Source organism: Microtus pennsylvanicus, chromosome 3 (assembly GCF_037038515.1).
Source record: "Microtus pennsylvanicus isolate mMicPen1 chromosome 3, mMicPen1.hap1, whole genome shotgun sequence".
Lineage (NCBI taxonomy): Eukaryota > Metazoa > Chordata > Mammalia > Rodentia > Cricetidae > Microtus > Microtus pennsylvanicus.
Window position 1 is genome coordinate 2,529,653 of NC_134581.1, and position 21,695 is coordinate 2,551,347.

Below are 21,695 nucleotides of genomic sequence, written 5' to 3' on the forward strand. Positions count from 1 at the left end.
ATTTGAAGAGGCGCTAGAATCCAAGGGCCTCTGCTCAGCTTTGTTGAGGGCAAGAGACCTTGGGGCAGGATGCTCCAGGGAGGACTCGAAGGTGTCAGGTCTGCTAGAAAATTAGATTCCTAGGATTCTACTATTCTGGGTGTTCAGACCTTCAAATTCTTAATATTCCAGGGAATGCCATTTGGAATCATAGAGTACGTTAGCGGCATTCCCCAGGATCTGTTCAGTGCTCAGGGACTGTGCTTGTCTCTGCCCATTGTCCTTGGTTCACCTTAGGTTCCCAGTGTTCCTGCCTGACCTTGGGCCCCTGCAGCCTCACTGTGATTTCAGTCAGGAGTTGGGTTGAGACTGAGCATAGGACATCTAGAAGCCCACCTTGCTGTGGACTCCTGCCCACCCCCTAACCCACACGTGGGCTTCTGCCTCCAAGATTCATGCATTCCCCAAGCTCCTGAGGCTGCAGCTGTGGGTTAAATTTAGCCCTGGGACACTGGTAGGAGGTGTAACAGAGCACTCCCCCCACCATGCCTCTGAGTCACTTGTTTTTAACCTTGAGCTTCTGGGGGGAGATAGGAGAAAAAACCTGGGGGGGGGACTGAGTCACCTCCCCTTTTGTGATTCGGGAAACAGCCCTGCCTGTCCCTCAGGAGTGGTGCACTGACAGTCACCCAGTTCTATGGGGCACATCCCTGGACAGGGTCCAGAGGTGGGTTGCCCACCTTCCTGCTGCTTATAGGGCAACCTTAGGGTGGGCTAGGAGGGCTTCCATCCCAGCTCTGGACAGTGGGGCATTTCTAGACAACATCACCCATAATTTGCTGGGTCTCACAGCTGAGCCAGAGCAGACACGCCCATCTCTGACATCTTGGAGACGGCTCCACGAGTGAATAAAAAAGTCTGTGATCACAGCCCCACTTTCCAAAGACCTGAATAGAAGACACTGACTGAAAATGAATTTATAGCCACCAGATGACTTAATGTCATATTTTAGGTTTATGACAGATTCTACGGTGCTCACTCGCTACCAGGCTTCCCGGGAGAACATTTAATGTGACTCATTCATCCATCCAAAGCCTACTGTGTACTAACACGGGTTAGCGGCGGTTGAGTCCGTTGTGAGCACCACCCCTCTGGAGCCTACATCTGCTGGGGTGAGCATCATGGCGAGAGAGCCACAGATCAGTGCCTCATCCCGAGTGCTGGAGACGGGTGAAGCGGGTGACGAGGGACTTGGAGGTGCTGGGCACGGCAGAACTAGGTGGAGCTGTTCCACCTGCCTCCAGCTGGAGATGACGACCCAAGCCTGCTGGTTCCTGACCCGACCTATCAACAAGGCAGGGCGGGAGGCCCATTCCTGTCACAAACTGACCCACGTGCCTCCACAAGTCCATGCGGGGGCTGCCACCGGATGATGAAGCAGGAGTCACACCAAGGCTGTGTCCTGGGCCTGAGACTCATTTTCCTGCTCAGAGACACAAGAGTGGCCGAGGGAATCCCCTCTGTCTTCAGGCAGTATTTGCAGGAGTAAGATTTAAAGACGCACAGGCCTCTGAAGATTACACGGTGCCTTGAACCTGAGTTCACAAAAGCAGACAGGGGTCAGGCTGGGGGAGGGATCAGGAGGGGCCAGGCTGGGGGAGGGGTTCAAGTAGAGTACTTGGTTTTGAACTGGGAAAAAATAATTCAAGAAAGACAAGGAGCACTAAACTTAAACAATCTGACTGCTTATGGCAATAAAGGAGAGAGAGAGAGAGAGAGAGAGAGAGAGAGGAGGGGGAGGGAGAGAGAGAGGAGGGGGAGGGAGAGAAAGAGAGCATCAGGCCAAGAATTAAGAATATCACAACTTTTTTTTTTTTGGTGTTTCGAGACAGGGTTTCTCTGTGGTTTTGGAGCCTGTCCTGGAACTAGCTCTTGTAGACGAGGCTGGTCTCGAACTTACAGAGATCCGCCTGCCTCTGCCTCCCAAGTGCTGGGATTAAAGGCGTGCGCCACCACCGCCCGGCTAGAATATCACAACTTGAATGCTTAAAGAATCATCTGGTGCCAGCACCCAGGGGAATATAAAATGCTAGAATTATCTGGAGAGGATTTGAAAGCAACAATCACAAAATGTTTCAATCAATTAAAAATTCTCTTAAATTTCTCGAAGCAGAAAAATCTCAGCAAAGAAATAGAAGTGATACAGAAAAACCAAGTGGGAATTGCAGACCTGAAAAAATGCAACAAAGAAAAATCTTCCTGAGTGGCCTTGATAAAACTGAGAGAAGGGAAGTGGAGGCACAGCCTTTAACCCCAGCCAGAGTTCAAGGCCAGCCTGGTCTGCAGAGCAGGCTCCAGGACAGGCAGGGCTACACAGAGAAACCCTTTCTTGAAAAAAAAAAAAAGAAAAAAAACACAAACAAACAAAAGGTAAGAGAATAAGTCATCCAGGGAAGAGGCTTAGAACTGTCCCCTTCCTGGCAACAGTGAGACATTATGGTGAGTATGTAAAGTTACAAAGAAGGTCTCAGGCCCATTGTTTCCTAACAGAGAGAGACTAAGCATTTCAGTTTGGGAAGTTGAAAAGTTCTGGAGGTGGTAGCGGTGAGACTGCAGACAGTGTGCGTTTGATGATGCCCATCCGGAAAGCCTTGGCAGTGGTTATGATACAACACTTGGGGAGGCAGCACAGCGGGTAAATCACCTGCCACAAAAGACTGATGAACTGTGTTCAGATCCACGCCAAAGCCAGATGCAATAGTGTAAGTATCTGTAATCCACATGCTTACCAGGAAATGGGAGGGGGATCTCCAGAGGGGCAGCTAGCCTGGCATCTGCATCAGAAAAATAAGGTTTGTCCCAAACAAGGTAGGAGGTAACGATTGACACCTGAGACTGCCCTCTGACCTTCTCAGGTGCATTGTGACATGCACCAGCATTCACGCACGCACATAAACAAACACACGTGCACACAACTCTCATGTGTTTTATCATCACTAAACATACTTATGTATACACAGTGAGGGAGGTGGAGCAGAGAGAGTGCCCTGGCAATCCTGAGACTAGATTTGACTCTTGGATAAAACAAATGAGTGTGGGTCAGTAATGTCAACCTGGGGTTGTAAGCACTGGGGGGAGGCAGGAGAACAGCTTAGGTATTTTGGATAGGGGAATGTGCCCTCAGCTCCAAGAACCATACACATAAAAGGGAAGTGTGAACAACTAAATCTCAAGACCAAACTTTTATTCTACGAAAGCCTGTGTGAGGACGTGGCAGTCTCCAGAGCCAGAAGAAACTTTTGTAAGCACCCTCCAGGCTCCACAGAAGATGGAACAACCATCACCCCTCCCTTGGACAAGGTTGGGTTTGCTTCTGGTGGAATCTCTGGTTCTTCTGAAGATTTAGCTAGTATCCTTGTGTTCAGTCTGTTTTAGCTAGATGGGTTCTGCCTGTTATGCAGCTGTTCAGTCCCAGAGAAACAAAGAGAGTCTTATATTAATTATAAACTGTTTAGCCTATTAGCTCGGGCTCATTATTAATTAGCTCTTACAACTTAAATTAACCCATAATCATTGTCTGTTTAGCCATGTGGCTTGGTACCTTTTCTCAGTAAGGCATTCTCTGCATCTGGCTGGTGACTGACTCTTTGCCTTTCCTCTTCCCAGAATTCTCCTAGTCTGGCTGCGCCACCCTAGCTGGCTACTGTTCAATCAGCATTTTATTAAACCAATATGAGGGACGAATCTTTACAGTGTACAAGAGCGTTATCCCACAGTAATTTGCCGCTCATCACCCTGGTCCTGCCGCACGATGACATGTCTACCTCTGGTGGCAGAGGAGGCATGGTGCGGTTATTTACAGAGCAAGTGTCTAGGCCTCAGACAGACCTGGGATCTAAATCCTTTGTTGATTAGCATCTGCTCATGCCAGTGGCTTCAGTCCTCTGGGTTTCTGTTTCCTCATGTCCTCAGCACCACAGAAGGCTGCAGAGAGCTCTGGTTTTACCCAGAAGCCCCTGGGGCTATGGGGGCTAGGCACAGATGTGGAGAAGAGTCAAAGTGGGGTCTGCTCAGCTGCTCCTGGAGACACGTGAAAGGATGATGTACGCTGGTTTCCAACTTCTGGGCTCAATCAGTCCTCCTGCCTCAGCTCTCAGGTGTCCCACTGCCTGGCAGTGGAGACCAAGGCACAGTGCAGGAGAGGGCGCTGCTGCCACTACATTCCTGGAACTCTCCTCAGTCCGGCCACTCACTAGGGTTCTCTTTACACATCACCTGGAAGTAGGGCTTGGCCATGGAACCTTAGATAAGGACACAGCTGCAAGTCATCTCTGAACGGCGGCATGCTGTCCCCACCCTAGCTCGTCATTCTGGAGACACAAGTCAACATGGTTGTGCCACAGGCCCAAGTCATCTGTCATTCCCTCCCAGAGACCTCACAGGGTCACAGGTGTTGTGGCTTGTCACCACAGAGGAACCCAGCCTCACCTGAGTTACTTACCAGACACAGCTAAGAAGCCGTGTCATAGCAAGAGAAGGCTGGAGAAAACTGCTAAGCCAGAGGGCATGTCTTGTTCATGGCCTTCAAACCACGCATGCATAGACAAAGTACAGCCTTCCCAACTGGGCTTCAGGCCAAGAGGAAAGACAGCAACCTGGGCCTAAACCCTGGGGGAACAGAAATGTTCTAGGCACTCTGACTGCTGTCTGATACCCACAGCTTACAGCCTAGAGCCCTGTGTGGAAGTGGCACCCTGAGGGACAAAGGGTGGAGGTGAGAGAAAGGAACATAACAGGATCCTCCCAAGAAGCCCACTCATGGCTGGGCAGTGGTGGCGCACGCCTTTAATCCCAGCACTTGGGAGGCAGAGGCAGGCAGATCTCTGTGAGTTCAAGGCCAGTCTGGTCTACAGAGTGAGTAGACCAGGACAGCCAGGGCTACACAGAGAAACCCTGTCTTGAAAACCAAACAGCAAAAGCAGCAGCCCCCCACGTCACGGCTTGTTTCGAGTCTTAGGGTTTCCTGAGACAGGGCAGGCTGGCTTTGAACTCCTAGCCCTCTTGTTTCTGCCCCCCAAGAGTGTGTGTCACAGGCACACTCTACTGCATCTAGATTGTGTCTTGAAGCAGGAGACACTCACCTGCAGCCTCCCTACCAGGCCTCCACGTCTGTCTGAGGCACTCTGCGCCCGAGGGCAGGGTGACAGATCACAGCTGTGGAGACCCACGTCTCCAGGGTCCAGGATTCCAAGTAGAGCGTGAGTGACAGGGAATACCTGTGAGGTCCCCAGCTTTCAACATGCCAGAGGGCTGAGCTGGTGAATGAGATGGGCAGGCCCTGCTGACTCCAGGACTGTGACCCTGGAGTCTAATGGGTGCTGCCTTGGGGTCACCACATCAGATACCAGAACTTCAGGTCTTTGGGGCCTTTCTGTACGTGACCCAAGTCCCAGATGCAATGGGGACCCATTTCATCCAAGCCTTGAGTGGTAATGGTGGGCCCCTGTGAGTGCCCTAAATACCCACGGGACTGTGTGCTGAGATATTGGGACACCTGCAATGCTCACTCAGGCAGCAACACATAAAGAAGAGGCTGGGCCAAAGGCCAGTAGCGGTACTGAGTTTATTCCCCATTGATCCCCCTTGACTGCCTACTGTCCCCACCCTGGGACCATGAGGTGTCATATACAACCAGACTTCAAAGCTCCACACACCTGTCTAGCCTTCTTGCCACCAGCTAGACCTGTGAGGGGACATGGAGGTGGTCATCCCTGGGTTCAGACCACACCAGGTCTCCATGGAGATGCCCTATCAACTGCTCCAAGACCAGAGTGTCTTGTATCACTTTAGAGAAGCAGGCCCAGGACTAGACCTACCAAGTCCAGCTGGGCAAGAGACCCAGCAAATCTTCCCAGAAGTGATGGTCCCAAGGTCGTCTCTTGGGTGGGCCTTGGAAGTTCCCACCCTGCTCCGGTTCCTTCATGCCAACGTTCAGTGACTTGGCCATCTTTTTAAAAGTGTAGAAGCTGGATAGACATGAACCCCAATTCTACGGCATCAAGAAGCACAGGGAACCCCACATGGGTAGGGTGATGTGTGTAGCACCAGGCACACAGCAGCCTCGGGGACAGAGGGCTGTGCCCACCTTCTGCACGGCAACCATCACTCAGTACCCAGGACCTGTCTGGCCCCTGGGGAAGGGGGAAGGGTGTGGGAAACTCAACTCCTGGGACAGGGCTTTATTCCCAATCCCTACCCTTCAGATTGCTGCTTCCTGAAGAATGGACAGACAGACCTGGGTCCTAGCCCCATGAAGGCCACAAGGCCAGCAACTGACAAGAAGGATGGGGACCCCTTGAGGTGGTCAGCTTTTTTTCTTCTTTGAAAATGTGAGCCAGCTCTGCAGAGCTGCCAGGCACTGGGGCCAAAGGTTAGAAATAGTGAGGGGCAGGGAAAGGGTCCCTGAGGACATCATGGAAGCCCAGAGATCAAAGGAAAGAACAGCTAAACTAAAGGAGCTGGAAGCCCCGACCGCGGGCAGTGGGGCCGGAGACTTCATCCAGACGGGAAACCTTCCTTTCTCAGACGGGGTCCCTGTCTGCCCCAAGGGCACAGAGGGACCTGAGGGCTACGCTGGCAGCCGACTCTCCAGGCTGGGGAACGGTGCCTACACCGGGGAACCTGACCACTCAGACCTTCCTAGCCCAGAGGAGAGCAGAATCAGCAGCGTGCCTTGGGCCTGCCCACACCTGTACAGAATAAAGTGCTTCGTTTATTGATGATTAAAATGTCCCCAGCCCTCTGTCCCAACGCCATGGGCCTCTGAGGTCGGAGGGGTGTGGCACCCTCCGCCGGTGACTGGCGGGCACAGGCCTCTTCCCAGTGCGCCCATGCTGGGAAGGGAAGGCGGTGATGGGGAGGAATAAGGTGCAGAGTGTAAGGAACAGAAGCTTATGAACAGAGGGAGATTGGGACGAAGAACCGCAGCTTATGGAAACTCTCTCCCATCCAAACGCAGGAATAAGGACATTAAATGACAACAGAGAAGGGTCACCTATTAGTGCCTGCCTCACAAGGGCAAGCACTGGGCACTGGCTGAGCTCCCTGCTCCCACTGGCTTCTCTCCCTGGCTGAACTGCGGCACACCGGACAGTGCGGAGTGCAGGAGGGACCAGGAGCCAGCCAGAGGCCCCAGGAGAAGAGAGGCCTCATGTGGGCTTCTGGGGAGCAGACACAGATGCACGTGTCTCCTGGTGGGAGAGGCCAGCCAGGCAGGCTGGTAAGGGACAGGGGTGCCCTGTGGACAGCTCCCTGTCCCTTGACCCACAGATAGCACCGTGAAACCCTGAACTGCTTGCCTGAGGCTCCTGGGGGGCCCACCCCTGGCATCTCATTCTCCTGCAGGACCCCTGGAAGCTGGGGCTGGGGATTTAGCTTCTCCACCCCCTGAAGGCTTGGTCCCCAGCACCTGGAGAGGTTCCTTCCAGGATTTGGGGCTCTTTAAAAGTCCAGCACAGGCTGAGGATCCCTGAACCTGCCTGGCAGGGATGTGACTAGGAAAAGAAACCCATGGGGGCCAGCCCCCACCTGCTCCACTCTGTACCACACAGAGGGGGTCTGCAGCCTTTATCTCCTGCCTCTCCCCTACCCTGCCAGGCCTCCCTGGCTACAGGCCTCCTGGGGGGGGGGTCTGGTCTACGACTCCTTCAACAGGGGTGCACCCAAATTCTCCCCCAAACCTCCCATCCTAGGGAGTAAGTTAGGGGCACAGGGAAGCTGGGGTGAGCAGGTGAGGCTGACCCAGGCCCTGCCTGGCTCCTGGCCTGCATCTGCTGCCTCTAGCACCCCTCGCCTGGAGGGGTGTGGCCAACCAGTCCCCCTCTGTTCCTTTACTCCCAAAGATAAGGAGTAGAACTTGCAAAGAGCTGCAGAAGGGGGCTCCCAGCATGTACCAGGGGTATCCAGCCGCAGCACAGCCCCCAGCCTGTGTTTCTGCTGTCCCTGGCCAGGAGGGCCTGGACTGGGTGTCAGTTGGTGTCCAGCCTGGGAGCTGCAGTGGGGAAGAGGGGGGCTGTGGGCTGCAGGTGTGTGGTGGGAAGGGTGGCAGGGTCGCTGGGCAGTGGGTGGCTGACACGGAAACATTTCTCCTTGTGTGCCTTCAGCATGTTGGAGAAGCGGAAGCGCTGGCCACACACGTCACACGGGTAGGGCTTCTCTCCCGTGTGTGTGCGCCGGTGCCGCTTCATGTTGGGCCGGCTGGTGAAGCTCTTGCCACAGATCTCACAGATGTATGGCTTCTCCCCTGTGGTTGGAGGGGAGGCAGGAGTGTTACGGCCAGCCCTAGCTCCCCTGGCACCCCATCCCGCCCAACTCGGGGACAAGGGGACCCAGAGGTGAACTGAGGCCTGGGGGGAGGGCGCGCACCTGTGTGTGTCTTCATGTGCTCGTCGAAGTACTGCTTCATGTTGAAGTCCTTGCCGCACCACTGGCACATGAACTGCTTGTGACCGATGTGGATGCTCATGTGTGAGCGCAGCTGGTACTTGTACTGGAAGCGTTCATTGCAGTTCTGCGGGGAGGGGAAGAGCTGCAGACATCCTCACCCTGGCTCCCCCAACCCGGAACTCGTGTGTGTGTGTGTGTGTGTGTGTGTGTGTGTGTGTGTGTGCGCGTGCGTCCACACACTGATAGATGGACCCTGGCTCACCCAACCTGAAACTCCATGTGTGCATGTGTGTGTGTGTCTCCACACACCGTGTGGCCAATTTCTGATGTCTCCTCAGGCCCTCCACCTTTGCTGCTTATGAGACAGGGTCTCTCACTGGTCTGGACTTTTTCAGGCTGTGCTGATTGGCCAGTGAGCTCCAGGCACCACCTGTCTCCGCCTCCCCAACACTGAATTACGAGCATGTTCCTCCATGCCCATCTTTAATGTAATAAAAACAACAAAACAAACAAACAAACCCCTTGTACTGAAGCTCAGATTCTGACATCTGCGTCTTCCTGACTGGCTGTCCCCGGTCTTCCCTTTGGTTTGTTCGTCTGCCCCCAAGCTCGTTCTATGACTGACATTGATCTTGACTTCCTACTCAGGCAGCCTCCACTCTCCAGTGCGGGGATTACAGGGTCGTGCGTCAACCCAGACCCCTGGCTCCCTCCCTCCCTGTCCAAGGGGACCCCATAGCCAGCAGGAAGCAGAGCTCACCTCACAGCGGAAAGGCTTCTCCCCAGAATGCTGCAGCGAGTGCACCTTGAGAGACATACTGCGCTTGAAGGACTTCCCACAGGTCTCACAGGTGAAGGGCATGTCCTTGGTGTGGGCTGCGGGTGGGCACCAGCTGTCACTTCTCCAGGGCACCTACCTGAACCCCCATTTCCAGACCTGCCCTCTGGCAGTCCCGCACCCACTTTCTTGGGGGAAGGGGTGGTACTGAACTCAACAGCACACCCAAGGGACACTGAAGGCCAATGAAGAAAACATCTGGAGACAGCCCTCCCAGCTCAGATTACCAATCTGGTTACCCAGCATGCTGCTGGCCAAGACCTAGACCCCAGGGTCCCAGTCCCATCCAGTTGACACTCTCCAGTAGAGAAAGGGAGCGTGTCTGCGGGGCCATTTGTCTAGATGATCACTGCTCTCTCTGGAGCTTGGAGCCCAGGTGAGAAAAGGTGAACACAGGAACTCTAGACACGCAGCTGGGCCCACCTGAAGATGTGCAGCCCTGCCTGAGCATGGGTGTGGCTATCACACTTGGGAAGGCCTCCTTACTGTGTCCAGGCCTGGGGAAGGTAGCACTCAAGAGAAGCCTGAAGCCCTGTGAGGGCCAAGAGGAAGCATGAGAGACAGGCCTAGTGGCTGTCACACTGAGACAGGACAGTGCCAGCCCACATGGAATCGTGTAATTCAGGAAAAGCTGCCCCTTTCCATACCAGGGTCCACAGCCTGGCTAGCCGTGTGCCAGCTTGTCGGGGCAAACTGCCCGCCTGTGTGTCGCTTCCCCAACCTTCCTGTCACCTGGATGCAAGCCTTTCTGACAGTCAGCGGCTGGCCGATCCTCTGCCCACACGGCACCGGCAGGGACTCACCAACCATGTGTTTGCGCACATGCGCCATGGTGTAGAACTTCTTCTCGCAGATCTCGCAGGAGAACTTCTTCTCCGCGTAGCCATGCACGATCTTGTTGTGCTCATGCAGGGACCAGAGCTTCTTGAAGGCTTTGCCACACGTTACGCACTATGGAAGAGGAGCAGAACTTTGGGTGTGAGCTGGAGCTAGCTTCGGCTCCTCTACAGCCTCAGTTTCCCCATCTGTAGAGCACTAGTGAGATGGCTGGATCTGATGTCCTGAAGCTGGGTTGACTCCCCCCAGACCCATCCACGTGGCTGTCTGGGTACCATTTCCAGGCTTTGCTGCTCAGGCAAGAGACTGTAGACTATGTCAGGTGTGGTAGCTGTGCCGGTTGGTGGGGGACCCTTTGGGGCCTTGTTAGTGCGGGCTCTACAGGCTGCAGGGGCACTAGGGCTTCCTCGGGCAGCGAAGGGTGGGTGGGCTGAGGGTAGCTCTCCTGGACTCTGGTCCTGCTCAACCCAGCAGTAGCCCCAGAGGCGGGGGGGGGGGGGGGGAGCACAGACTTGGCAGGAAGGAGTAAAGGCTTCATCCCCTTGGGGTGGCTTAAGATGCAGAAGGGATTGCTGAGAAACACCCGCGGGGCGGGCAACAGGTGCAGAGTGGGGGATGGGCAGGTCACCAGGCCACACCTTCCCCACTGGCATCACAACCAGCAATTAGTTCAGGTAATTAACACCCGCCTACCTGTGGCCATTTTTTTTTCTCTCGGGCCAGAAAATTAGCTGCCTGTGTGTGTGCGCATGTGTGTATGCGCACACACATGCTGGGGTGTGTTCAGACAGATGCAGACCGGGCAGCCACCCCAACACCACCACACACCCACCCACACCCACACACGCATGCACGCACACTTCTTTCCAACATTTTCATCCAGTCTTTTTTCTCCAGGGAGCTGGAACCTCCACAGAGTTGAACACAGGGGTTGTTTCCTCCTCCCCCATGGGCCACTGCTCTATGCAGTGACTCTGGGGGGAGTCAAGGGTGGCAGCCCCTCTGGGCAAGCCCCTTCCCTTTTGTGCACACTCTGGTGTAATGTACAACAGATGTACCTGCACGGGCAGCTCTGGGCCCTAGAGATGTGTTAAAGACACGCTCTCCCCGGTTCCCACAGTCCCCCTGACCTCATGCATCCACGCAGCTCCACCCCAGGTCCTGGGCACTGTCTGGGCAGCATCTCACCTGGATGTTGCGCTCGCAGTCCGTCTGCCGATGCAGCTGCAGCTCACTCTCCAGCAGGAAGCGTTTCCCGCACTGGCCGCAGATCTGCATGCGACTGTGCGTCACGTTCATGTGCTTCTCCAGGTACCAGCGGTTGTTGAAGACCCGGGGGCACTTCTGGCACGGGTGCTGCTGTTTCTCCTCCAGCTTCACCTTGGCCCCCAGTCCGTCGGCTGCCTGGGTGGCAGGAACAGCTCCAGAGGCCTTGGGCTTCTTCCCGCCTCTGCGCCCAGCCTCCTCTGGCTCGGGGGTAGCTCGGCGCTGAGCGTTTTGCCCCCGGGACCGTGTGGACATTCTGCTGTGCAGCGGAGGGTCCACCTGGCCACCTTGACACCCTGCTGGACCCGCAGGGTCCTGCCTGCTCTCAGTCTCCCCCTCCTCCTCCGAACTCTCTGCATCCTGCTCACTGGGCCCATCTGCTTCGTCGTCATCCTCCTGCTCACTGGGCCCTTCCTCATCTTCCTCCTCTCCCTGGCTGCCTCCCTCTTCTTCCTCCTCTTCTTCCTCCTCCTCCTCTCCCCCTCCACTACCTCCTCCTTCCTCCTCTTCTTCTTCTGAATGTTCCTGCATCCCATCCTCCTGGCCAAGCACCACGGTGGCCCCAGAGCCCGGTTTGCCCTCAGGCCCAGTGGACACATGCAGGGTTTGGTTATTGAGGTTCACCTCCACAATGATTTGAGACTGCTCCTGGCGCCCATAGGTGCCCGAGGCACCCAATTCCCGCTCTAGTCCCTCTCCACTTTCTAGCTTGCACAGGCTACCAGGCGCCTCAGCCTCCTCAGGGGTCCCTTCCTTTTCCTCCTTGAAGAGCAGTGGCTGTGCTGGCCCTGGAGCAGCAGAGTCCCCAGTGGTCCCGGCCCCGTCCTCCACGCGCACAGAGTAGGGGTCAGGGCCTTCTCGGGCGTAGATCTTCGGTAGGCCGGGGGTATCTGCCTCCTGCTTGATGTCACAGTAGTAGGGCGGCGGAGGCACTGGGGCACAGCTGGCAGCTGGCTGCGCCAGGGCCACAGGGCCTGAGGGCGCCAGGGACCGAGCGTCCAGCAGCTCCTGGCAGGAGGCTGCGATGTCCGCCATCTGCAGCAGCGAGGCCGCGCTGAGTACCTCGTGCACGTTGGCCGCGTTCACCAGCAGCTTGGACGTATATATGAAGTTCAGGATCTGCTGCAGGCCGCTGGGCGCCAGCGCCTCGAGAGACAGCTCGACCCGCTGCAGCTGCTTGTTCTGCGTGAAGAGCGAATGGAAGAACTGACTGTAGGCAGCCAGCACCCCCTTGTGTGCGGGGAACACGCTACGCTGGGGCACCAGCACCAGGTCCACGTCACACAGGTCCGGCTGGAAGAGGCGCTGCTCATTCAGGCGGCCCATCAAGCAGGCGAAGTGCAGGGCCACGTCCTCCACCAGCGAGAACTCTGCCGCCGGGGAGTCTGTAGTCTTCTCAACCAGCAACTGTGGGCCAGGACACAGGAAGGTAAGGACCAGCCACTGCCCGCCCCTGCCCAGGGCGTGGGAAGTGCTATCGGAAGAAATGATCTTCATTCATGGTAGGGGATGCCAGAGGGACAGCTGCTCCTGGGGATACAGGGTCCTGGGACCTGTGCCCAGCTGGCCACTCTGGGCCTCCTCTCTTAGCTCTTCTGTGCACACAGGACGGCCACAAAGAGAAGGGAAGGGACAGGGGCCGTGTGAACCACCTGTCCAGATAGGTGGGGCTTCTTGGGATGTAGGGCTTTTGGGGAAGCCCCGGTACAGGAAGACTAGGGGTCACCCCAGGGTCAGCATTTATTGTGTCCTCCGTGTGCCCTGACCATCCCACCACACTGACAGAGAAGAGCTTACTCAATGATGAGCTGCTGGAAACCCAGCTTCTGCCACAGCGCCCAGGCTGCATCTGGGGGATGCATGTCCAGGCCTAGCCCATCATTCCTCTCACCCTGGCCCTTGCACCCAGGGCCTTCAGGGGAGGGTGGGCTGTGTTTACCACACTCCCAACAGGACACCTCAGCGTGGCTGGGGTGATGTCCAGGCCTAGATGCTCCAAGATGGCACTGTCTTGGAAGCCATATCTCCTGAAAAGCCCTAGAGACCTTAAAGACCACTAGATCAGACTGCCAGAGAGCTCCCACAAGCTGGGTGACAGAGATGGCCGGTCTTATCCCTTGCTTAGGGCCTGGGGCTCAGCACACGACACTGGCCAGTCCAGGCCCACACAGGCCAGCGTTGGCGACTGCTCAGGCTCTGCCTGGCAAGATAAAAGCTTGCACAGTGAGGACATAAGCCCACTACCTCTTCCTCAGAGGTCCAAGGACCCGGTCAGTCGGTTCTGTCAGCAGTGGGTGGGCCAGATAGGGAGGACCAGGTCTGAGCTCCCTTGTCAGAAGCCGGCTAGGGGAGAGCTCAGGGAGTCTTGAGCCCGTGCCCATCCAGAGAGCAGCCCAGCACATACCGACTCTCTGCCCTCAGCTGTGCCGACAAGGCTACCACCTTCCTCACGTCCCTTCCACCACCCAAGAGCCACCCATCTTTGCCTCTACCCCAGAACTGCTGACCCATCTAGCTGGGACGTGGCATGGAGCTCCGCCCATCCGTCCTTCTCCTCTGAATCACTCTGCTTCACCCTCTGGGACCAATTCCTGCCACACAGATGGAGAAACTGAGGCTCCAAGAGGCATTGCCTCCTGGAGCTGTGGCCCTCCAGCTCTGCTCGGGTACCCCTTCCTTCCGGCTGGGGCACTGTCTAGATGGCAGAGTGAGTTCTGAGAGTGAGGTGGGCTGGGAGAGTGGGGTCTGGGAACCAGCCAAACACGGCTCCCACACCGTTCCCAGTCACCGCACCTGCAGGTGACCAGTGTCTGCACTACTGGGGGGTTGGATGGTGGTGGGAAAGGCCTGCATACCACACACCCCACGCCTGGGACCCCTCTTCTTCCTTACAGAGCTCCTCACCCCCCCCCAACCCCGCCAGGGCCCACCTGCGGGCACCTGAGCCTGGCAGGAACCCATGCATTTCCAAAGCCACTTCCCAGCCTAACACTGCCAGCCAAGTGGCCTGGCCCAGCTGTGGGCCCAGCCCCTCCCACTCAGTGCCACCAGCTGTGGGTCTCTGGCCAGATGCTTCTGCTCCCTGAAGCTGAGGAGGCCTCTCTCCACCTGGCTATGCTGCCAGCTCCAGCAGCTGCCCTTCCCCCAGGGGGACACCTGCAGAGGCCACCAAGCTTCTGACTCCTGAGGGCCATCTGGTGAACCCTGGGGACAGTCAAGCCATCCGGTCCTCCCCGGGCAGCGGGCAGTGGGGGAGAGCCCAGGCCGAGCAGGGGTACGGGCTCGTGACTTCTGGGGGCCTTCTTTGGAGAGGCCTGGCTCAGAGACAGCAGGGGACCGGCCCAAGGTCACACAGGAGTTTTCACTCCAGCTGTGGGCGCCCCCCGCCCTCGGTGCGGAGCCGTCCCGATCTCCAGCAGGGCGGCTGCAGCGCCCACGTGGCCCAAGGCCTGGGCGGGAATCCGACTCCCCCTTTACCCCCTCCCCCATTACCAGCCCCGGGGCGGCGCCGTCCAGGCGCAGAGAAGAGCCCCCCTCCGCCCGCGCGCAGCAAGACCTCGGCCTTTCGCTCCTGCACCCCCCCCACCCCAGGAATTTCACCCCCTAGCCGCGCCACCGCGCCGCCCTCCCGGCCTGCGGACACCCAGTAGACAGGGTCGAGGACCCTCGGGGGAGGGGTCAGGTCGCTCCAGCCCCCGTACTGGGTCCCGCGGGACCGTGCGCTCCGAAAGGCGGCGCTCGCAGGTGGGCGGATAAGCGGGGGGACAGGCAGGGCCCTGCGTACCATGGTGCCGCGGCGCTGGGAGCTCACAGGGCCCCGCAGGATCGCGCTGCCCCCGGCGGCCGGGCCCGGGCCCGGGCCACCCCATGAAGCGCCGCGCTGGGGGCCGCCCCCGCGACCATGGCCCCGGGGGCGCGGCCGGGCGGGCGGGCGAGCGGGCGGAGGCGCAGGGCCGCGGCGAGTCCCGGCCGAGCAGCTGCGGCCCGGGAGCCTCGGGCGCGGCGGGCGGGGGGCGCGGGGCGCCGATTGGAGCCCGCGCGTCAGCTGGGGCCGCCGTCTGGACGCTTAAAGGGCCAGGCCGCCCTGCGTGCGGGCTAGGGGCGCGGGCGCGGACGCGCGTGGTGCGCGCTGTCCCGATGCGGCTGCCCTGCGGAGAGCCTCGGGGTTCTCCGGGCCGGGCGGGCAGCCGACCTGGGAGCGTTTGAACCACGCGACCCCACCCTCCCTCTCTGAGCCCCTCTCTGCGGGGAAGTTCGTCCCGGAGTCTAACCCGTGTGTCCTCCCGCTGCTCCACGGGGGCGGGGCCAGGGTAGGCGTGAGGTCACTGAGCTCAGCCCCCGACCCACCTGCTCTCTTGCCCGAGCCCCGCACCCCAGCCACGCTCACAACCCGCCCCCTGTGGCCCCGGCTGCTTCGACTTGGGGGTGAGTCTGGGGTCCCCAGCTGCTCCGGCCTCCCACGCGTTTTGCTCTGAGCGTCTGGGACCTACCTAGTGGCCTTTGGCTGCCCAAGGCCTCCGAGTCGCCGCAGAGAGAAAAGCCTTTCAGATGACCTGCCCGGGACAGCCGGGTGGGAGGCCAGAGGCCCAGGCCCGGCCGAGTGGCTTCTCCGCGCAGCCTCCGCTGGGGAGATGCAGCCCGGCTTGCGGAATGCTGCTCTGGCACCGGCTCGGTGGGGGCAGGGGGCTGGCTGTGCTGGCAGGAGGCTGCGAAGGAACGCTGCCAGGCTGAGCGAAGGCAGGGCGGGACCACGGGCTACCACCGTGGTCTCCTCTCCTTCGGACGCCCCGCACCCCTACCCAGCGGCCGCTGTTGAGCCGAGTCACTCACCCAGCACTGTACCAGCCCGACCTCTCCACTCCACTCCCCACGGCCTCCCTGGGTATATACTTTCCTCATGGTGGGGAGGGGACTGTGGCTCGCTCTTTAGAGCCAGATAGGTGTCATCAAATGAGGGTCTGTCCCCTAAGAATGCAAGGCTCTCCCACGAGGACACTGGGCTGGCTACCCCTGTGCTGGGTAAGCTGAGTCAGGTGGGGACAGAGGAAGGCCCCTTCCTCCATCTGAGCAGGACATGCCCTGTAGCTGGGAGAGCGAGCTGCTTGCAGCTCCACATCTGGACGAAGGCATAGATGCCTGACTGTGCTCCCCTCCCTGGGTTCTAGGCTAAAGCTAGAAAGGCCAGTTGCCAGGATGCCGCCTGTCACTTCCAGCCACCATTTCTCTTCTGACTCTGGATCGCTGCACTGACCTGCAATGGGGGAAGGGAAAGGCTATCTACCCACTGGGTGGACAAAGACAGGGTCCCACAGGGAGACTAGGCGTGCAGACAGAAGAACCCTGTGCCAGGAGGCTGGAAGCTGGGTGTCGTGGCCGCCCTAACCACAGGAAGGATGCTGGCCCTTTGGGTGATGGCCTTGGCCCACCCCAACTCCCCAGGCCTCAGCTGTCCCAGAGCAGAGTCAGAGCTCTGACCGAGGAATCCAGGACACCCTGGTCATTGGTTGCAGAATTGCGTGGTCAGGAGGTGGGGTGCAGGTGTCCACATGGAGGAGAGGCCTGGATGGAGTGAGCCCTGAGAACAGGACTGACCAGGGGCACTCTACTTCCTGGAGGGGCAAGGCAACCTCAAGCTCTATTGGTGAATAGGGCTGGAGCACTCACCAGCATGGGACAGAGGCCGGTGCTTTAGACTGCCCCCGGAAGCTGGGTGACTCCAGTTCAAACTTCACTTCTGAAAGCAAGGAGACAGCCCCAAACTGCATGGGGTTCCCTTTGCTCACCAGATAACATGGAAACGCGGGTAAGGTAGTACCTGGGGTGGTGCAGGCTGGAGGAGGGCCGCAGCGGCCTGCCTGTACAAGTGGGGCCTCCTCCATCTGCCTGAGCTCTGGCTGCAGAGTCCAACACTAATGCGCCACAGCGTGGGAGCCTAATGCAAACCATCGGGTTCCTTTCCCCACACCAACTCCAGGGTCTCAGAGAGAGTGCCTCCCTGCTAGCTTCTAGAAGGCTGCCAGAAACCGTAGTCCTGCACAACCCCGGGAAACTAGTGAGGAGCTGCAGCGGCCACGTCAAGGGCTGTTCACCACAGCTGCGGTTCCTGTACAGCGCTCCCTGGACACAGCCTGTAGGAGGCAGGCTCCTTTCCAGGCCAGGGCAGAAAGGCTCCACCACTTCTTTACACTTGCACCCCTGGGATCAACTGGGAACAGGGGTTCTCCCAATCTCATCACTGTCATGTGTGGAGCAGAGATCCAGAGCCGAGGCTCAGTGGACATAGGCATAGGCCTGGCCCTTTCCACTTCTTGGCTGTGGAGTTGGGTTTTACTGCGTGCCAGTGGTGTGATGCTGAGGAAAATAGCCGTGGCACCAAGCTGTTCTGAGACAGGGAGGAAGTAGCCATGGCAAGGGCGGCCCAGGCCTCAGAGGAGTGCAGTCTGCTGTGGTCTGCAGGGGATTCTAGGGTGCTGAGCTCTCTCCCCCTCACACCTCCAGTTTCTGAGGGACTGCAATAACCAATAATTTCCGCCTCAGTCAAGACAACCTGACCTGCCCCAACTTTTTAAGATTAAAATTTATGGGTGTGCTGTTTGCATGTATGCCTATGTGAGGGTGTCAGACAGCTGAGCTGCTATGTGGGTGCTGGAAACTGAACCTGGATCCTCTGGAAGCACAGTCCATGCTCTTCACCACCCTCCACACTCCTACAGGACAATGGGGAGAGTCAATGCCTAGCTAATTCAGAAGGTGAGACCAGAGCCTCTGGCAATGCCCCAGTACTGTCCAGTCCACCAGATGAGAATAAAGTTCCAAGTATCCTCCCCATCTCTTTGGAGGGTGTGGAACTGGGTCTCATGAAGCTTGGGTTGGCTATCAGTTCATGGATCCTCCTGTCTCCATCTTCCAAACCTAGCTAATTTTAAATTTGACTTAATGTATTTTTTTAAAAAATATTTATTTATTTATTTATTATGAATACAATATTCTGTTTGTGTGTATGCTAGCAGACCAGAAGAGGGCACCAGGCCCCATTACAGATGGTTGTGAGCCACCATGTGGTTGCTGGGAATTGAACTCAGGACCTTTGGAAGAGCAGGCAATGCCCTTAACCTCTGAGCCATCTCTCCAGCCCCTAATGTGGTTTTTTTTGACAGTCTTACTGTTCAGTCCTTGGGCTCACACGGATCTGCCTGCTCTGAACGCTGGGGTGAAAAGTATATGGACGACCATCCCTGGCATGTTCTTCACATTTTAAAGGAAAGCACCCAAGTTGGAAAGACTATATAGAAAACTCAGTATCTGCAAACAAGAAGTCAGGTTGCCTGCCTGGCAGATCCTCACTTGAATGTGGCCTCCCTCAGGAGGTGTGTGATGATGGGCACTGCAGTCAGGTGACTCTGCTCCTAAGCAGGGGCCCACCTGTGTTCTGCCAGGCTTTCCCTGGCTCCACTCCTGTACTACAAACCTGCCATGGAGAAGTCTCTTTACCTGCCGTATCAGAAACTGATTATGGAGTCCGAGCAAGCAAAGACCAGTCGGCACAGACTCAAAGTTAGCATGTGTTTTCATTTCTACAAGATCCTTTTCGAGTTGTAGGGAAATTAAATCGATGTATATACAAATTAGACACTGCTAGTATGTACAAAAGTCTTTTCTACATTTTTGACAATATCAACTATGCCATTTGCAGTAAACAGGATGTTACAAAACTGTCCAATAAAGCATTTTCTATTAAGCACATTACACAACGTAATTCAATTTTATTAAAAAAATAACTTCAAAAATACAGAATGATCCTGGTTAGGAAGAAAAGCCATTTTTGTAGTTCACTTGAGTGTAAACAGCCAGGCCCACACTGCTGAAGATGAGAGCTGCCTGGATAGGTTAAGCCCTGTCGTGGCGGCAGTAGGTGGCATGCCCTGCCTCTTCCCATGCCAACCCCCAGAACTTGCCAATGCCCACAACTCCTTTGACCACTGGACTGCAGATGGAGACTGATCTCTGATCTGGTTTGATCTAGTCATATGGACCCTTTACACGGGAGGAAGGCAGAAGTTTTGAAGAAAGACAAAGGATTCCTGCTGGCTGAAGACAGCAAGGCCTGGGGCAGGGATGTGGGCAGCCTCAAAGGAGCCCACAAGAAAGTTAGTCCTTTTCAGAGTCTTCATGAGGGATGCGCCTTCCAGCCCTCAGCCACAGTCCTGAGACCCTGAGCAGTGAAGTCAGCCCCACCATGCCTAGCCATGGCTGTACAGTTGAGAATCAATGGTGCACGGGCACTGGTCTAGGCTGCGGGACTTGGAATAGTTTGTCACACAGCTACAAAACAATACGACATTGCTCAACAGTGACCCTTCCTTACTAACTCCATTTGGCAGCTTGTTTGGGTTCTGAATGCATTCTTCTCACCAACTAGTACATTCAAACATCCTTTTTTGTAGGAAACTTTTAGAAAAAAATCCCACTATAAACTGCATGTTTAACTTTCACTAGCCAAGCACTGACTGCTGATGTTATTCTGTCTTCTGATGAACTTACATTTACTGGCATGTTGAACAATGGCTGGCCACCTCCTAAGAGTGACAGCATGTTTTATTTTTGGAGTGCTGGTCACTGACCCCAGAGCATCATTACATGCCAAGCACATGCTAGTACACTGAGCCGCATGCCCTGGAAGACCATTTTCATAATTCAGTGCCTCCCTCCATCAGGCCAGGAATCTTCTTCCCAAATTCACCAGCAAGGCCTGGGATTGGATGGTATAGACTTCATGGACAACATACACAGGAATTCTTTCTGTGAACAGGATTAAACCGGCACTAAGGTGATTAAGTACACTTGGGGAAAGAATGCAAAGTAAAGAGTAAAACAAACAAACTCAAACTAGTTTTTACAGGTTAAATTATTTTTGGAGGAACCACGCAAAACCACAGGAACATCTCTCTGTGTAGCAGCTTGTGATCCTTCTGCCCCCAAATCTTGTCCTGGGTTTCCTCAGGTCAGGCAGGGCTTCACAGAGTCAGTGGGGGGTCTCAACACAATAGGGAGAGGCTGGTTGTTGCTAAACTCTCTGGGTGTGCTAACTAAAGACTGGAGTTGCTTCTCAAAGTCCACTCTCCAGTTGGCTCTTCTAGCACACGGTGCAAAACAAGATGGCCAACCGTGCAGGCTCTGTCCAAGAGACCGCCACCACATAACTGTTGGGAAGCTCCATACTCAGTGAGCCCAGCTCAGAAGAAGTAATTTTTGGTGCCAGTGAATTAAAAAAAAAAAAAGTCATGATTCTATCTTCTGGCATCAGGACACATAGTGTATGAAGTAAGATACAGGAGGAACCAAAGGCACCAAGCACCGAGGTGGCAGTCTCTGTGGAAAGGCAGACATGGTAGCATGAGCCATCACCCTGCACAACTGGCCACAGTCAATACGATGTGGATGGCCTGATTTGACAGCACACACAAACAAGACTATAACCAGCATGGGGACATAGGAGCGTGTAGCTGTGACAGCTCTCCACAATTCTGTTTGGCAGCATGGATGCTAAAACCTGAAAGCACTGACCTGAATTCTATGGACTGTGTGAGCTACAAAAACACTCCATCTAAAGTAACACTGCAAATGATGCCTACGTCAATTCTTGATTCAAGAAAATGAAAATTCCATAGTTGTCTACTGTAAAATGGGGCATAAAAATATTTGTAGTTGACATCTGTACTTTTAAATTTTTCTGCACACATGTAAATAAGTGACAAGAAATCTCCACTGTTGGATTTGAGCTCTAATACTGACACACAACAGACGGCCATCCAGTTTCTCCAGCTTTAAGTTACCAGGTATTTACAGAAAGATACAGTCTCTGTACAAGGAGGCCTCAGCTGTATCTGCTGCTCTCGCTGGGGCTCCGGTGACGAGAGTAACTTCTGTCACTTTCACTGTCCGAGCCATAGGATCTACCGCTCCTGTGGAACAGAACCAAACAATACAAAAGCCTTTAACGCCTATTCTTTGGGTTCTACCTATGGCAATACTATGGTTTTAAATGGCAAATGGTTAAGGTAGTAATATAGACTACAATAGTGAGGTTTTATTTTTAAATTTACTTGAAATCCATTCATAAAATTGAGCAAACTACTTTTCTATTATACCACTGTGAATGTCAACACTAGGTTGGACTGAAGCAGGAAGGGTTAAAGGCACAGTCTCACTAAAGAAGTGAGGGCTTGGCTGTGGTCATCATTGAGTTAACGGAATAGTTTCTGAGAGGTGGTTAGCATGTCATGGCAGGCGTCATCCCACCACAAATGACCAGCTCAAGGACAGTGTAGGA

The 21,695-nt window shown here is 55.8% G+C and overlaps 2 protein-coding genes and 1 long non-coding RNA gene across 11 annotated transcripts in view; 1 reads left to right on the forward strand and 2 right to left on the reverse strand.

Moving 5' to 3' along the window:
* Positions 1-6,731: 6,731 nt before the first annotated feature.
* Zbtb47 (zinc finger and BTB domain containing 47) lies at positions 6,732-16,837 on the reverse strand. Of its 3 annotated transcripts, none has more exons than XM_075964103.1 (6): positions 15,856-16,837; positions 11,288-12,772; positions 10,066-10,213; positions 9,185-9,300; positions 8,404-8,548; positions 6,732-8,281 (listed from the first exon to the last, which is right to left on the reverse strand). In XM_075964103.1, exons 2-6 carry the CDS (start codon positions 12,689-12,691, stop codon positions 8,007-8,009), a joined length of 2,088 nt encoding a protein of 695 aa, XP_075820218.1. In that variant the 5' UTR covers positions 12,692-12,772; positions 15,856-16,837; the 3' UTR covers positions 6,732-8,006. The 3 variants fall into 3 exon arrangements, with proteins under 3 accessions (XP_075820218.1, XP_075820219.1, XP_075820217.1); XM_075964104.1 differs by lacking the exon at positions 15,856-16,837 and adding an exon at positions 15,067-15,367; XM_075964102.1 differs by lacking the exon at positions 15,856-16,837 and adding an exon at positions 15,150-15,285.
* On the forward strand, positions 15,460-20,663 carry LOC142845426 (uncharacterized). Its single transcript, XR_012909924.1, has 2 exons — positions 15,460-15,790; positions 18,523-20,663. It is a non-coding gene; the product is annotated as an uncharacterized LOC142845426 (long non-coding RNA).
* Positions 18,915-21,695, reverse strand: part of Nktr (natural killer cell triggering receptor) — a 37,703-nt gene continuing 34,922 nt past the window's right edge. For all 7 annotated transcript variants that reach the window (XR_012909923.1, XM_075964099.1, XM_075964098.1 and 4 more), the window contains one exon: positions 18,915-21,327. Coding sequence is in view for 6 of the 7 variants with exons in the window: in XM_075964099.1 (XP_075820214.1) it covers positions 21,240-21,327 (88 nt within the window). In the remaining variant the exon portion in view is untranslated. The remainder of the gene's footprint in view (positions 21,328-21,695) is intronic.

Coding starts and splice junctions, on each gene's coding strand:
- Zbtb47 (XM_075964104.1), bottom strand. CDS start 15,234: ATGGGGTGGCCCGGGCCCGGGCCCGGCCGCCGGGGGCAGCGCGATCCT. Junction 9,301..10,065: donor TGTGCGCAAACACATGGTTG/GTGAGTCCCTGC, acceptor GCCCACCCGCAG/CCCACACCAAGGACATGCCC. Junction 8,549..9,184: donor AGAAGCCTTTCCGCTGTGAG/GTGAGCTCTGCT, acceptor CCCTCCCCGCAG/AACTGCAATGAACGCTTCCA.